Raw genomic sequence first — 12524 nt, 5'->3', positions numbered from 1 at the left:
AGGTAATAGTTCTGTGCTATGAAGGACAGGGAACAAGATTAGAACCTCATTTTAGGAAACAAACAATGATAATTTATAACAAATGCTATCTGGCTATGGGATACTCCTCTCTCTCAAGTAAGTCTTTTTTTGTGAACAGTTCCTAAGATCTGTGATTCATCATGTAAGCTGAGAGGGGTGTATCTTGGCTATAAAAGATCTTTGTACTTTTCTGTTGGTACTTTTCAATGGTTTATTAGAGATAAAGCACCATTGAAAGTCAAAAAGGGCTATTGCAAAGCTCTTAATAAAAAGATGTAGTTTAAGTGTAACTGACTGGTGTGTAGTTTGTAACCCTCCTCATTTGGTAAAGCAGAAAAATGCCACCACAAAACATGTCTCCACTTTGTCATTATGTTGTCTTGTGTGTAGATGGGTGAGAAAAAAACATTATTTAATCTGTTTTGAATTCAGTCTGTAACAAAATGTGGAATAAATCAAGGGGTATGAGTACTTTCATAAGACACTGTACCTGTACATTTCATTATCTTGCATAAAGGTCGACTAATTCATATACACATACTGTAGATACATCACAGGAGGCTGCTGGGGGGAGAGCGGCTCATAATAATGGCCAGAATGGAGTGAATTGAATGACATGAAACACCTGGAAACCATGTTTGATGCCATTCCACCAATTCCACTCCAGTAATTCCCATGAACCCACTCCAGTCATTACCACAAGTGCCACCAACCTCCTGTGATATTTAAGCAATAAGGCATGGGGGGGTTATGGTCAATATACCACGGATAAGGGCTGTTCTTATGCACGACACAAAGCAGAGTGCCTGGATAGCCCTTAGCTGTGGTATATTGGCCATATACCACAAACCCCTGAGGTGCCTTATTGCTATTATAAACTGGTTACCAATGTAATTAGAGCAGTAAAAATACATGTTTTGTCATACCCTTGGTATATGGTCTGATACACCACAGCTGTCAGCCAATCAGCATTCAGGGCTCAAAACACCGTTTATAAATATAAATTCAACAATCAATGACTTAGTTTGTGTAAGGAAATCAGTCAATTGAAACATTCATTATGCCCAAGTCTATGAATGTCACATGACTGGAAATAAAGATATGCATCTGTTGGTCAGATACCTTTAAAGAAAATAGGCCTCATCAGAATCTCGTTACGGTATTTCTGTGCATTCAAATTGCCTTTGATAAAATGCAATTGTTTGTTGTCCGTAGCGTGTCTGCCCATACCATAACCCTACCGCCACCATTGGGCACTCTGTTCACAACGTTGACATCAGCAACCTGCTCAACACACCATACATGTGGTCTGCAGTTGAGGTCGGTTGGACATACTGCCAAGTTCTCTAAAGTGACATTTGATAGAGCTTATGGCAGAGAAATTATCATTCAATTATCTGGCAACAGCTCTGGTGGATATTCCTGCAGTCAGCATGCCAAACGCTCCCTCAACTTGAAACACCTTTGACATTTTGTGACAAAATGGCATATTTCAGAGTGGCCCTTTGTCCCCAGCACAAGGTGCATCTGTAATGATCATGCTGATTAATCAGCTTCTTGATATATCACCTGTCAGGTGGATGGATTATCTTGGCAAAGGAGAAACACCCACTAACAGGGATGTAAACATTTGTGCACAACATTTGAGAGATAAGCTTTTTGTGCAAATGGACACTTTTTGGGATCTTTTAATTCAGATCATGAAACATGGGACCAACACTTTTACATGTTGCATTTATATTTTTGTTCAGTGTAAGCATACACACACTCCCAAAAAACATTTACCTTGCTAACATAAATGACCATGGCACACACGATCCACTTAAAATGTTTTATTCCCAAGTAATACATAAAAAAAAGCTGCACAAAAGCCCAGTTTCCCAAAAACATTAAAGAGTATGTTCATCATTAAAACCAAGGATCCTATGGTTATAACAATGAACTTTTGGAAAACAGGGCCCAGAACACAACCAAATTAAACCTTGAAACAGAATAGAAAGATCCATAAGAAAACACATACCACTACTTAAAAACAGTTTTTTTATGCAACAAAGTTTCACTGATCATAGTGCATTTGGTGTTCTTTGTTTCAGAAAAAATAAAATAAAATGGCAGCCCTGCCATTTTTCTGGAACAACTAATAATTTTGTCTCTAAAGCACACTTGTCAGGACCATTTGCAATTTAAACCGATTTACCATAGAGCCATCAGTGAAGTTAGCATTATTACAAAGCACAAATGTTAATAAAAAAAATTAAAAAAAACTTTCAAGAGTAGATGACAACAGCCCTTGCTCGGGAACTGGGGCTACGCTATGTGAGGGAATCAACGTCGTCTCCTGTCTGGACTCCTGCTGCGTCTACGTCCACCACCCCTGTGGGGAACAGATGAAAGATTTCAAATCAACAAACCCATTTAGAACACACAGGACTACAAATTTACACACGTAAACCTACATTTGAATCAGTAATTTATCTGTTTTTTAAAAATCAAGTTAAGCCACTGCACCCATTCTGTTCCCCTCTTTATATAGACCCAAACGAGTCACATCTTATACTTAAGATGTGAAATGGAGATAACCAAGTGAAGCCCTTAGCTCTGGGTTTGCACACTTGTTTAAACTGTTCTCGCAGCTCCAAACCCCTACAATTACCCTCCACACAGCAGAATACTGCTCACTCTATGACACTCACCTCCTCTTGCTCTTGGGTGGTCCTCTGACGAAGCCCCAGTCCACACTGATAGGCTGGCCCATCATGTCCTGGCCATTCAACCCTTCCATGGCTGCCTGGGCTTCTTTGTATGTCTCATACTCCACCAGCGCATAACCCTGTGAAAAGGGTTGATGAGCAAATACATGAGTCAGTGAATAAAGTAAAAAAAATAGCCATATTACGACAATGGGGCTTCCCCTTCTTGTCGTAACTGTCGCAGGTCAATACGAGTACCTCTGAACCCAGACTAAAAAGCACAGGAATACATACCGCAATACAGACATGGTAGGTGTCACTGTATTCCTAATTATCCCATAACATAAAATGGCAGATTGGTGTGATCGAAATGCAGCTAGTTCTTAATTAAACAGGCTTTTGCGTCGTCGTGCTAGGTAGCTAATGCCAAAGCAGCCCATTGGATTCCCTGAACGTGTGATGCTTTGACGTTGAGATGAGCAGGAAGTGTTGCCCTGCTATAGTCTAACCGCTATAGTCCAACCACACTACTTAGTAACCAGTTAATGATGGTACAGATATTGTTGGAATGCTAATTTCAGTGGTGGAAAAGCACTCAATTGTCATACTTGGGTAAAAGTAAAAATACCTTAATAGAAAATGACTCAAGTAAAAAAAAGTATCTTGTTTTAAATGTACAGTGGTGGTGGTGGGGCACACTCCAACAACGCAGACTTCATTTACAAATGCAGTATTTGTGTTTAGTGAGTTCGCCAGATCAGAGCCAGTAGGGATGACAACGCGTTACTATTGATAGCTGCGTGAATTGGACCAGAATTCTGTCCCACTTGAGCATCCAAAATGTAACAAATACTTTTTGGTGTCAGGAAAAATGGGAGTAAAAAGTACATAGTTTCTTTAAGAATGTAGTGGAATAAAAGTTGTCAAAAATATAAAGAGACAACCCCCAAAAAATATTTTACACCACAGCATAATTTTAATGTCTGCTCAGCTGTAAAGTCACAAAAGGCCCATTGTCATTTGTCCATGTCCAGTGTATTGTTGCCATCTTGTGGCTTAAAAGAGCATTGCACAACAGATTACACAATTATGAAACTTACAATACTAGCCAGGCAAATGAATCCTGTCAAAACTGGCCAAGCAACAAATCCTAATTTAAAATGTGCTGTGTAGATATGGGAATTGGGCCTAACCTTGAGGTAACCTGTTCTTCGGTCCAGGTTCAGATGTAGGTTCTTGATCTCTCCAAACTCCGCAAACTTGTCGTGGATGTCCTCCTCAGTGGCCTCTTCATGTACCCCAGTCACAAAAAGGATCCAACCCTCCACAGCTGAGAGAATCAAAAGACAAACATGTCCATGTTAAATAACTGCCTCTATGGTTAACTAGGGCTACCACCTGCTTATAAACACAATATTTAAATTAAACTCATATTGGAATGAGCATTTGAAACTTGGACAACGTACAAACCACAGTTTCAAATCAACACCCCATTCAGAAGTGACTGTCCACCCTAGGTTCATCATGGCACTTACATCTCTGAGGACCTGGCTCATCTCCATCCTGCTCCACGGTATCATAGTCCTCTCTCACTCTGGACCTTGCTCCCTCCTCTAGCACAGCAGAGAACAAAGGGAAGAAATTGCATCATGCATCCCACCTAAAACATAATTGTACACTGTCCATATACTATTGAAAAATTGGCAGAATACAGCCAGGTTAGGAGTCAGAACTGCAGTGCTAACTCACCTGAACCAAAACCTCGACCCTTTCTCCTCTTTGCCTTCTCTTTTAACTTGTGGATGCTGTCTGGGGAATGAAGACATTACAGAAACACATTAGTGAACTGAAAATTATAACTACTGACTTACCTAGAGTATAACTAATAAATAGCCTAACGCGTTAGTAAAAGACAGCTAGCTACAGTAACTATACAGAAAAAATAAATAATAGCTAACGTTTAATAGTAATAATAGCTTAACGTTTAATAGTAATAATAATAGCTAACGTTTGTAAACCGTGACCCCACGGTTTACAAACAAATTAATTAGCTAGCTTGGTGTAGTAACGTTTGCTAAAGTAGATTGGTCACATAAATTGAAAGGATGTTAGCTAACGTTATTAACAGTAGTTATGATACGTTAATCTTTGGATTGGTGTAGCTAGAGGTAAATCTAGCGTTAACTTTCTAACGTTCGTTAGCGCACACGCTAATCGCCATCAATTTACAATAGTCGACAAGAAAGGCTGATTATGTAATTTACGAGTTATTAACATTGACGTCGTAGTTTCCAAACAAATGTATTGTCTACATAGCTACCTTGGTGTTAGTTACGTTAGCCAGATAGCTTAGTTCACAACCTAATCGCCTTATTTTAACAATGCCAGTTCTTATGGGTGTAAGATGAGTGGCAAATATACATATTCGCTGGCTAATAAATATTTTCTAAACGAAATAGGCACAATTCAAAAAGTTATTACCAACAATACATTAGCCAACTAGCATGTTTGAATGGCTGCAAGGCCCAACAGGCAACACGCATCCACGATTTGCGGATACTATTCACTCAGTTAGCCGAACATACCCAAAATACGCATTTTTAGCGAGTCCATAGTAAGCAAAAAACAACAACACAGAACTACTGTTTCATAAATTTTACCATCACCATCCTCATCCATAGCAAAGTCCTCGCCTCCCGCTTCATGAAGATCTAGTACGTCAGCCATGTTGTTAGCTTCTGTTTTTTGCGCTAATGCGCGTGAACGTAGACGATATCCGGGAAGTATCCCTGCCTGGTGTGTTCATTAGTGTTCATTCATTAGTTGGATTCCGATTTCTAAACGTGTCGTCTGATGCTAAACGTTTTGCAGCGGAATACTACTAATGAATACACCCCGGTTGTCAGAAACGGTATAGAAAGAATCTAAATAGAATCCAATATATATTTAGAAATGTGAAATAATGAAAACTGAATGAATACATTAATACATGGGTATGGGTATGTATTGGTCCCACCGAATTATTTGTCAGTTAGCTTATATTTGTCAGTTAGTTTATATTTAGTAGTTGAATTTCATAGATGCAAATGTCAGGTAGCCTAGCAGTTAAGATCATTGGGCCAGCAGTAACCGAGCTGACAAGCTGAAAAAATATGTCGATATGCCCTTGAGCAAGGCATTTAACCCTAATTGCTCCTGTAAATCGCTCTGGATAAGAGCATCTGCTGAATTACTTAAATGTAAATGCGTTGACATGTAGGCCGGAGCAGGGACAGCACAACACACATCACAACATCTTGGGAAAAGGTCAGCAAATAAATTCAGAATAACCTAGAGAGAGATCTTCCTCAACAAAATAGGCTGTGCCTTTCTGTAAGAAAGTTGCTGAAACTACCAATCTCAGCACAATCTTTTCACATCAGCCTACGCAGTGACTGCTGTCTTTTCTTTGCCTGCACTGTGCAGAATTAGCTAAACTTTGCATTCCCTTAAGTGAATCATAAACTTCATACAAAGAAAGATGCAGAGATTGAAAAATAATGAAAGAACTTGGAAATACAAAAACTACTTTATCCACGAGTTGGAGGAGGGTGATATTTATGACAAATTGTTCAGTCAACATCTTGGGCACATGTGAACTATTTCACATTGGGATCTCTGGTCCAGCCAATCTAATTTCCTGAGATAATTGCATTGCTTGGAGAGATGCAAAATAATGAATGAAGTCATATGACATTTTTTAATGATGGTTCTTTCTATTCATATTCATTCATGCAATGTGCAATTTATATACAGTATATCTTATGTATTTCCAATGTGTTACATTTAAGATCATCTTTATATCAAAGAGGATCAATCTTGCTGTATATATGTATGATAATATGTGTCATCATTACCTTAGATTACCCAGTAGAGAAAGATAATCCAACAGTACAGAAAAATCGGGACGTTGTCCACGTTAAACTATAGCATGCGACTATTGGAGCACATACCAATATCTCTGTTCTCAATCTATCAACTGAACAGGAAATGTTTGCTCTTTTGCTGACTCCAACTGACCTAAACCAAACCATAAAACAATGCAATTCCCATTAGTTTCACATTATAACCGAAATAGATGTCCTCAGGAATAGCAAGTTCATATACAAATAATGCATCTACCATTCCCCTGATGTGATGGGTTTATCTGAGGCCCTCTGTTTCTGCCTGGAACTGTAACAGTGGTAATGTGCAGTGAGGCAATCGCTGATAGACAGATATTACTGTTCTAAGGGATGTCCGACCTGTAAAGTAGAAAAGGCGTTATCAGTCATGTTACTATCAGTGTTTTTCTAAGAAATGTGTGTTTCATGGCTGTGTAATAAAGACTAGCTATTCAGGAAGTTGAACATTGAACATTTCCAAAACGTTTGACATAAATAGCATCCCCTTTTCAGATGATTGAGAACTCATTGACAACAGATGCCCTTTTCCAATTATTGAATTGTAATTTCAGTTTACTGTATCAGCCAGACTAGAATTTACTTCCTTCAATTCGAATGGACCTCAACCCTGGTTAACACGCACAATACCAAGCTTCTCTCATTTGTGTTGCTGGGAGTTACTGCCCCAAAACCAATGTTATTTTTCTATAAAAATGCTAGCTCTGCCAATCATTTAGAAAACGAGTTGATAAAACCTCAAAACATTGGAAACAAATGAATGAGGGGGGAAAACAAAATGATGCAACTTCCAACTGCCGTATAGTTGAACCCAAATTAAAAGACGAGGGTAACCTAAAATGCATACCCAAATCATTTTAAAAAATGGGCATCTTTACATTTTTTTTCAAGAAAGAACTAATCTATTAATGATTGCGTTAAGCCTACACAATGAAGGGATGACAGGATAGGTTGGATTGAATGTAACTTTTTTATTCAATCAGTATTATGTGTTTTAACTGTGGTGCAAGCACTTTATCTCGAACCCAATCAATACACACATTTGGACTTTGTGTCATTATTGTGACAGGCAACACATCAAGGTTCATCAGCCAACACTACACATTTGCACATTCCACCTCAGTTCACTTCCTTACATGTAGTAGCCAATAAGATTTGGGCCAGGCCCCTTTTCTCCAGCAGGAGCTATAAAACCACTTGGCCCCAGACACAAGGTACCGTTAGGTCCAAGAACCCCCAGAAGTAAAGGTAAGTCTTCCATGGTTTTCTCTGTCTGATCCCAATGTCTCAGTATATTGGTTTAACGCTTAAAAGTGTAGCCTCATATTTATTGTGTATATACAGAGTGTTGAGTGTGTCTTTTTCTTAGTAGTAGCCTCAAGAGAGATACATCTAAGTACTGTAAAGTTTTCATTATGACTACATGGTTAAATATGATACCAATTTCTACTGAGATCTTAATGTGGTAAGTTTCATCACATTTACCTGGTTTCACCAGGATAAGTGCAACTTCTGAAAGTGAATAGAATATCTTAGAGTGTCAATTGCCATGTAGTGTACAATGTTGCATCTGAAACTCCCTGTTGTCGTCCTAATCCTCTTGTCTCCTCTCCTGTAGATCCACCTTGCCCATTAGCAATCATGAAATTCTCTATCGTCGCTGCCCTTGTTGTTGTGCTGGCCATTGGTAAGAATTCATTACACAAATTGTTCCGCAACAAAGAAAAATCTTTGACTTTCTATCGTAATCTGCATTTATACCTAATACTACTCATGAATAGTAATTGAGTAACGCATAACTGCTAAACAAGGTAATTCAGAGGATAAATATGTATTTGAAAATCAAGCCTTTTACTTCTCTGCTCATCTATAACCTCTTCAATCATAACTACATCCATCCTTGTTTTCTGACTGAACACAATACTGTGTGTGTAGTGAGTGTGTGTAACTAAGTGGGTTTTCTGTGTGTGTGTATGACAGGCTGTGAGTCCAGTTCCCTGGTGAAGCGTGACATCCCTGCTGAGATCGAGACTCTCACCAAGTACTTCCAGGACGCCATTGAGAAAGTGAAGTCTCATGAGCTGATCAGCCAGGCTCAGTACGTCACAGACCACAACACTCTTCCAATATAATTTAATATAATAGACTACTTCTCTTGAGGGGGGATTTTATTGCAGATCAACAAAATAAGTACCATCAACTCTGTATGGAGTTGAATCTCTTCACGTTTAAGATATCAAGTCATTCTAAATAGATCACTCATTCAAATTGTTACTATTCATTTTCATTTTTTCGTAACATTGTACTTCACAGGGATATTACCTTTAAAACATGTCTGTTTTCACATCAGTACCATAGAGTCGGCTTTAAAGCTAGCTTGCTCGCTGAGCTTACAGCTGTTGGAAAACGTCTCTCTAAGTGTGTCTCTTTACCCATAGGGGTTACCTGGAGGAGGGTAAGACTCAAATCACGCCTCTGACTGACAAGATCCAGGAGCATGCTGAGAAGATCCAGGAGCAGATGAAATCCTTTGTCAGTGACATCGAGAAGCAAGTGCGTCCCATGGCTGATAAACTGCAGGCCCAGTTCAAGCCTCTGGCTGATGACTTGCAGGCCCAGATGGAGCAGCTCTTCCAGACCGTGGTTGACCAAACCAAGGCTCTCCTCCCCCCCCAGTAAATCTAACGTAACATCCCCATAGCTTGGGTTCACTTTTGGTTCAGCCCAGACCATAGAAAGGAAAAACCATCTCCCCTCTGTCTGTTTCACCTGCGTCAAGTCTACCTCACTCCTTCTCTTGACATCACCAATAAAAGCATGAAAGGTGACCATTTTGTCTGTGATTGTTTTCTCTGTGGTTCACATGGGCACATTGCAGATTAAATGAATGCACTGTGTACTGCTGTGTAATTTATTGAAGGTTCAAAGTCAAATTATGGGGTTGAAATTAGATACATTTCTGGGTGGAATTTGATGGGAAGTGCTTATTGAAATGCAAGTCAATATTTGTTTTTGATATACTGACCTTTGGGCCACTCTATCATATAGCCTATAAGCAGAGTTGGGTAGGTTACTTACTAAATATAATCCGTTACATCATCTGTTACAGTTACTAGTAACCTGCAAAAAAATAAATAATAATCTGTAATTTTGGATTACCCATACTCAGTAATGTAATCGTATTACTTTCCCCTTAAGAGGCATTAGAAGACAAAAACGATCCATCAAACGCATTTGGTGTGTCATCATTGTGGTCTCTGATTCATGGTCAGACTTGCTCAGGTGGAACAAGCTAAATTTGCGCCTTTTTGCAAGCAAGTAATCCAAATGTATCTGTAATATGATTATATAATTTTAGCTGGAACTATTTTTTTTGTAATCAGATAACATGATTACATTCAATCAGTTTCTCCCCAACCCTGTCTATGAGCCCGAGTTGTTACTATTCTTTAAATGTAATTTGTATTGGATGGAGTTTAGCATCAGCTACATTTAGATTGTTACATTCATGTCATTGACTGTGGCCTAGGCCAACTACACACACTCATTAAATGCATAGAATGTCCAAAAGATGACAATGAAAATCTGATCTGATTGAGGAGATAAATGGTGAAATAGCTTTGCTTGTCCTTTGTCTTGATGATACCGTAGCTCTGTTGAATTGACTGGGAAATAGGGACATGCTGGGACTACAAAGTGCATAGAAAAAGACACGGTTACAAAAACTCAGGAAAAGGCACTAATATACAGTCACGGTTACATATTTAGTAGCCTATAACTGATTTACACTGTGGACAGGGATTTGAGCTATAAACCCCTTGATGTCGCGGGAAACCATCATCTGTGATCCGATCCATGCACTCACGGCAGACGTGGTGACCGCAGGGATGGCTCCAAAGTCTCCAGTGTCGAATGAGACCGCAACGCTGAAAGTCGCGCGGCACAGTTGTGCATCCGAGAAGCCTGACATGAGTGACTTCAGAGGAATAGCCCACCACGTAACTGAAGGGGGTCAAAATAATAATATATACAGTATATTTTGATAGTGCAATTCATAGGCTTTATAATCATCACGACATCACCATTACATTCTTAAACCCTAATCATACAGAGTACGACCGTTTGTAGTCCTTAAAACCGGAAATAATTTACCTCTGGTTCGTTCAGCCATTACTATGGGCAAAGTTAATGGGAAAAGAATAGAGTTTTGGAATAAACGGCGAAAATAAGGTCTGAGGTTAAAACAGTTTTATGAGATCTTATAGGTTTTGTTCTATGAGGTGTCAGTCAGTTAACATGAACTTTATGAATTACAAAGTCTTTAAGTGCGTAAAGTTTTTTAAAGTTACATAAATGCTTAATTAAAAATGAACAAAAAGTGATGTTAGCTGATGAAGATTATCTCATAGAACAAAAATGTATAAGATCTCCTAAACCTGTGTTTACCACAGCCCTTATTTTCGTGTTTATCCAAAAATCCTACAAAAACTCCATTCATTTTCACATAGGCTTTGTTCAATGAACCATGGCAGAGTTAGTGCCTACAAAAAAAACTTCATCACTATTGCTCTCTATATCACCACCACCACCATCTTCTTCTTCATCATCGTAGTCATCAAAAAAAGGCTGTTCCTTTCAACCAATCAGCGTGCCCGAATGGACATTTGGGATGCTGATCCATCCCACTTCAGGCAGACTAGACACTAGACTAGAGTGTTGTCCGTGCATCCGCAATGTAAGCTTATGGCTTCAACGTCATCATCATTGATATAGTAATCTAAATATCAATTATTTTCAGTTTTAGATGGAAAGTTTGTTGATGTTTTGACAGGCCAAAATTTACCTCATTTAAGGCCTACCTCATGTAGGCCTACCTGTCTTTTGTATTTTGTCCTCTCAGTTGGCAACAAGGGAAGATGGAAAACATCCCTCTCCAAAATCTGTGCAGTCCCTTCCATACTCTCATTGCTTTGAAAAGTAAATGGAAAAGGGTGAACATCTCTGAAACTGAATGAGACAAAGAGTTAAGGGATGAGGCAGTGGTGTTTGCTCAGCCTCGACTACAGCTTCGCAGATATTGTAACTTGAATATAGGCCTGCCTACCTATAATAAACAACACTACATCATAATGGAGAGATGGTTGCAATCTGGAGAATGTTGTACATCCTTTAAAAATAAGTATACATATGTTGATATAGAACCTGCATATTAGGGCTTTTTGTCTCAAAGCAATGAGGTAGACCATGACTTGTTGTCAATTTTGACACATAACAACAAAATCACTAGTCTTCCACACAGCTATGGACCCTTAAGATGAAAGGCTGCATGCTTTATTGGTTTTAGAAAATGTAACTCACATAGAGGCACACTGTGTGTGCTGTAGCAACCCAAGGAATCAAATAATCATTCATCAAGTCAATGTTGAGTCTGATTTGGGAAAAAAAGAATGTGTGTACTTCCTCTACTCTCATTATTAACATGATGGCGGTGCATCTAAGTGTAAACAATAAGTAGGCGTATAGCCCTCTTGAATACACTATGCTCAATGATTTGATAGCACGATCTCATCGGGCTTCACTTTACTTTACCCTTGCCTATTCAGTTGCCAGGCTACAAGATGTACTCAAGGTGGCCTCCTTTAGCTAATGTTTAAAATATTGAAGGATATTTTCAGGGAACCTCAGTCTCCTTCCTGCTGAACTAATCTCTATACATCGCAATAGCCATCAGACCTTCAGGCGGAAGGCTAAAGGCATTTGAAAGAGGTAATGCCAGTTCTTGGTGACCTTCTTATTGTAATAGAATATTTAATGAAGACAACTTATTAAGTGCCCTTACTTGCAATCAAAGAAACACGTGACAGAAAGTTTT

At 38.9% G+C, this 12524-nt stretch overlaps 2 protein-coding genes across 3 annotated transcripts; one reads left to right on the top strand and one right to left on the bottom strand.

The window, feature by feature from the left end:
* Nucleotides 1-1838: 1838 nt before the first annotated feature.
* Nucleotides 1839-5506, bottom strand: rbm8a (RNA binding motif protein 8A). Of its 2 annotated transcripts, none has more exons than XM_020498112.2 (6): nucleotides 5378-5506; nucleotides 4461-4520; nucleotides 4247-4324; nucleotides 3905-4041; nucleotides 2715-2851; nucleotides 1839-2395 (listed from the first exon to the last, which is right to left on the bottom strand). In XM_020498112.2, exons 1-6 carry the CDS (start codon nucleotides 5436-5438, stop codon nucleotides 2347-2349), a joined length of 522 nt encoding a protein of 173 aa, XP_020353701.1. In that variant the 5' UTR covers nucleotides 5439-5506; the 3' UTR covers nucleotides 1839-2346. The 2 variants fall into 2 exon arrangements, with proteins under 2 accessions (XP_020353701.1, XP_020353700.1); XM_020498111.2 differs by having other exon boundaries at nucleotides 5372-5503.
* Nucleotides 5507-7823: 2317 nt separating this feature from the next.
* Nucleotides 7824-9480, top strand: LOC109902055 (type-4 ice-structuring protein LS-12-like). Its single transcript, XM_020498113.2, has 4 exons — nucleotides 7824-7900; nucleotides 8271-8339; nucleotides 8633-8750; nucleotides 9091-9480. Exons 2-4 carry the CDS (start codon nucleotides 8294-8296, stop codon nucleotides 9329-9331), a joined length of 405 nt encoding a protein of 134 aa, XP_020353702.1. The 5' UTR covers nucleotides 7824-7900; nucleotides 8271-8293; the 3' UTR covers nucleotides 9332-9480.
* The last annotated feature ends 3044 nt before the right edge of the window (nucleotides 9481-12524 follow it).

This window comes from Oncorhynchus kisutch, linkage group LG13, assembly GCF_002021735.2.
Source record: "Oncorhynchus kisutch isolate 150728-3 linkage group LG13, Okis_V2, whole genome shotgun sequence".
Lineage (NCBI taxonomy): Eukaryota > Metazoa > Chordata > Actinopteri > Salmoniformes > Salmonidae > Oncorhynchus > Oncorhynchus kisutch.
The sequence above is the reverse complement of the archived record's forward strand: the minus strand, read 5'-3'. Positions and strand labels throughout refer to the sequence as shown.

What these genes read in the sequence shown, in the direction of transcription:
- rbm8a (XM_020498111.2), bottom strand. Translation starts at nt 5,438, where the DNA reads ATGGCTGACGTACTAGATCTTCATGAAGCGGGAGGCGAGGACTTTGCT. An exon ending in TATGGATGAGGATGGTGATG is followed by an intron (nt 4,521 to 5,371) that starts GTAAAATTTATG and finishes TTCATTCCCCAG; the next exon opens with ACAGCATCCACAAGTTAAAA. An exon ending in GAAGAACAGGTTACCTCAAG is followed by an intron (nt 2,852 to 3,904) that starts GTTAGGCCCAAT and finishes CCCTTTTCACAG; the next exon opens with GGTTATGCGCTGGTGGAGTA.
- LOC109902055 (XM_020498113.2), top strand. Translation starts at nt 8,294, where the DNA reads ATGAAATTCTCTATCGTCGCTGCCCTTGTTGTTGTGCTGGCCATTG. An exon ending in TGTTGTTGTGCTGGCCATTG is followed by an intron (nt 8,340 to 8,632) that starts GTAAGAATTCAT and finishes TGTGTATGACAG; the next exon opens with GCTGTGAGTCCAGTTCCCTG. An exon ending in GAGCTGATCAGCCAGGCTCA is followed by an intron (nt 8,751 to 9,090) that starts GTACGTCACAGA and finishes CTTTACCCATAG; the next exon opens with GGGTTACCTGGAGGAGGGTA.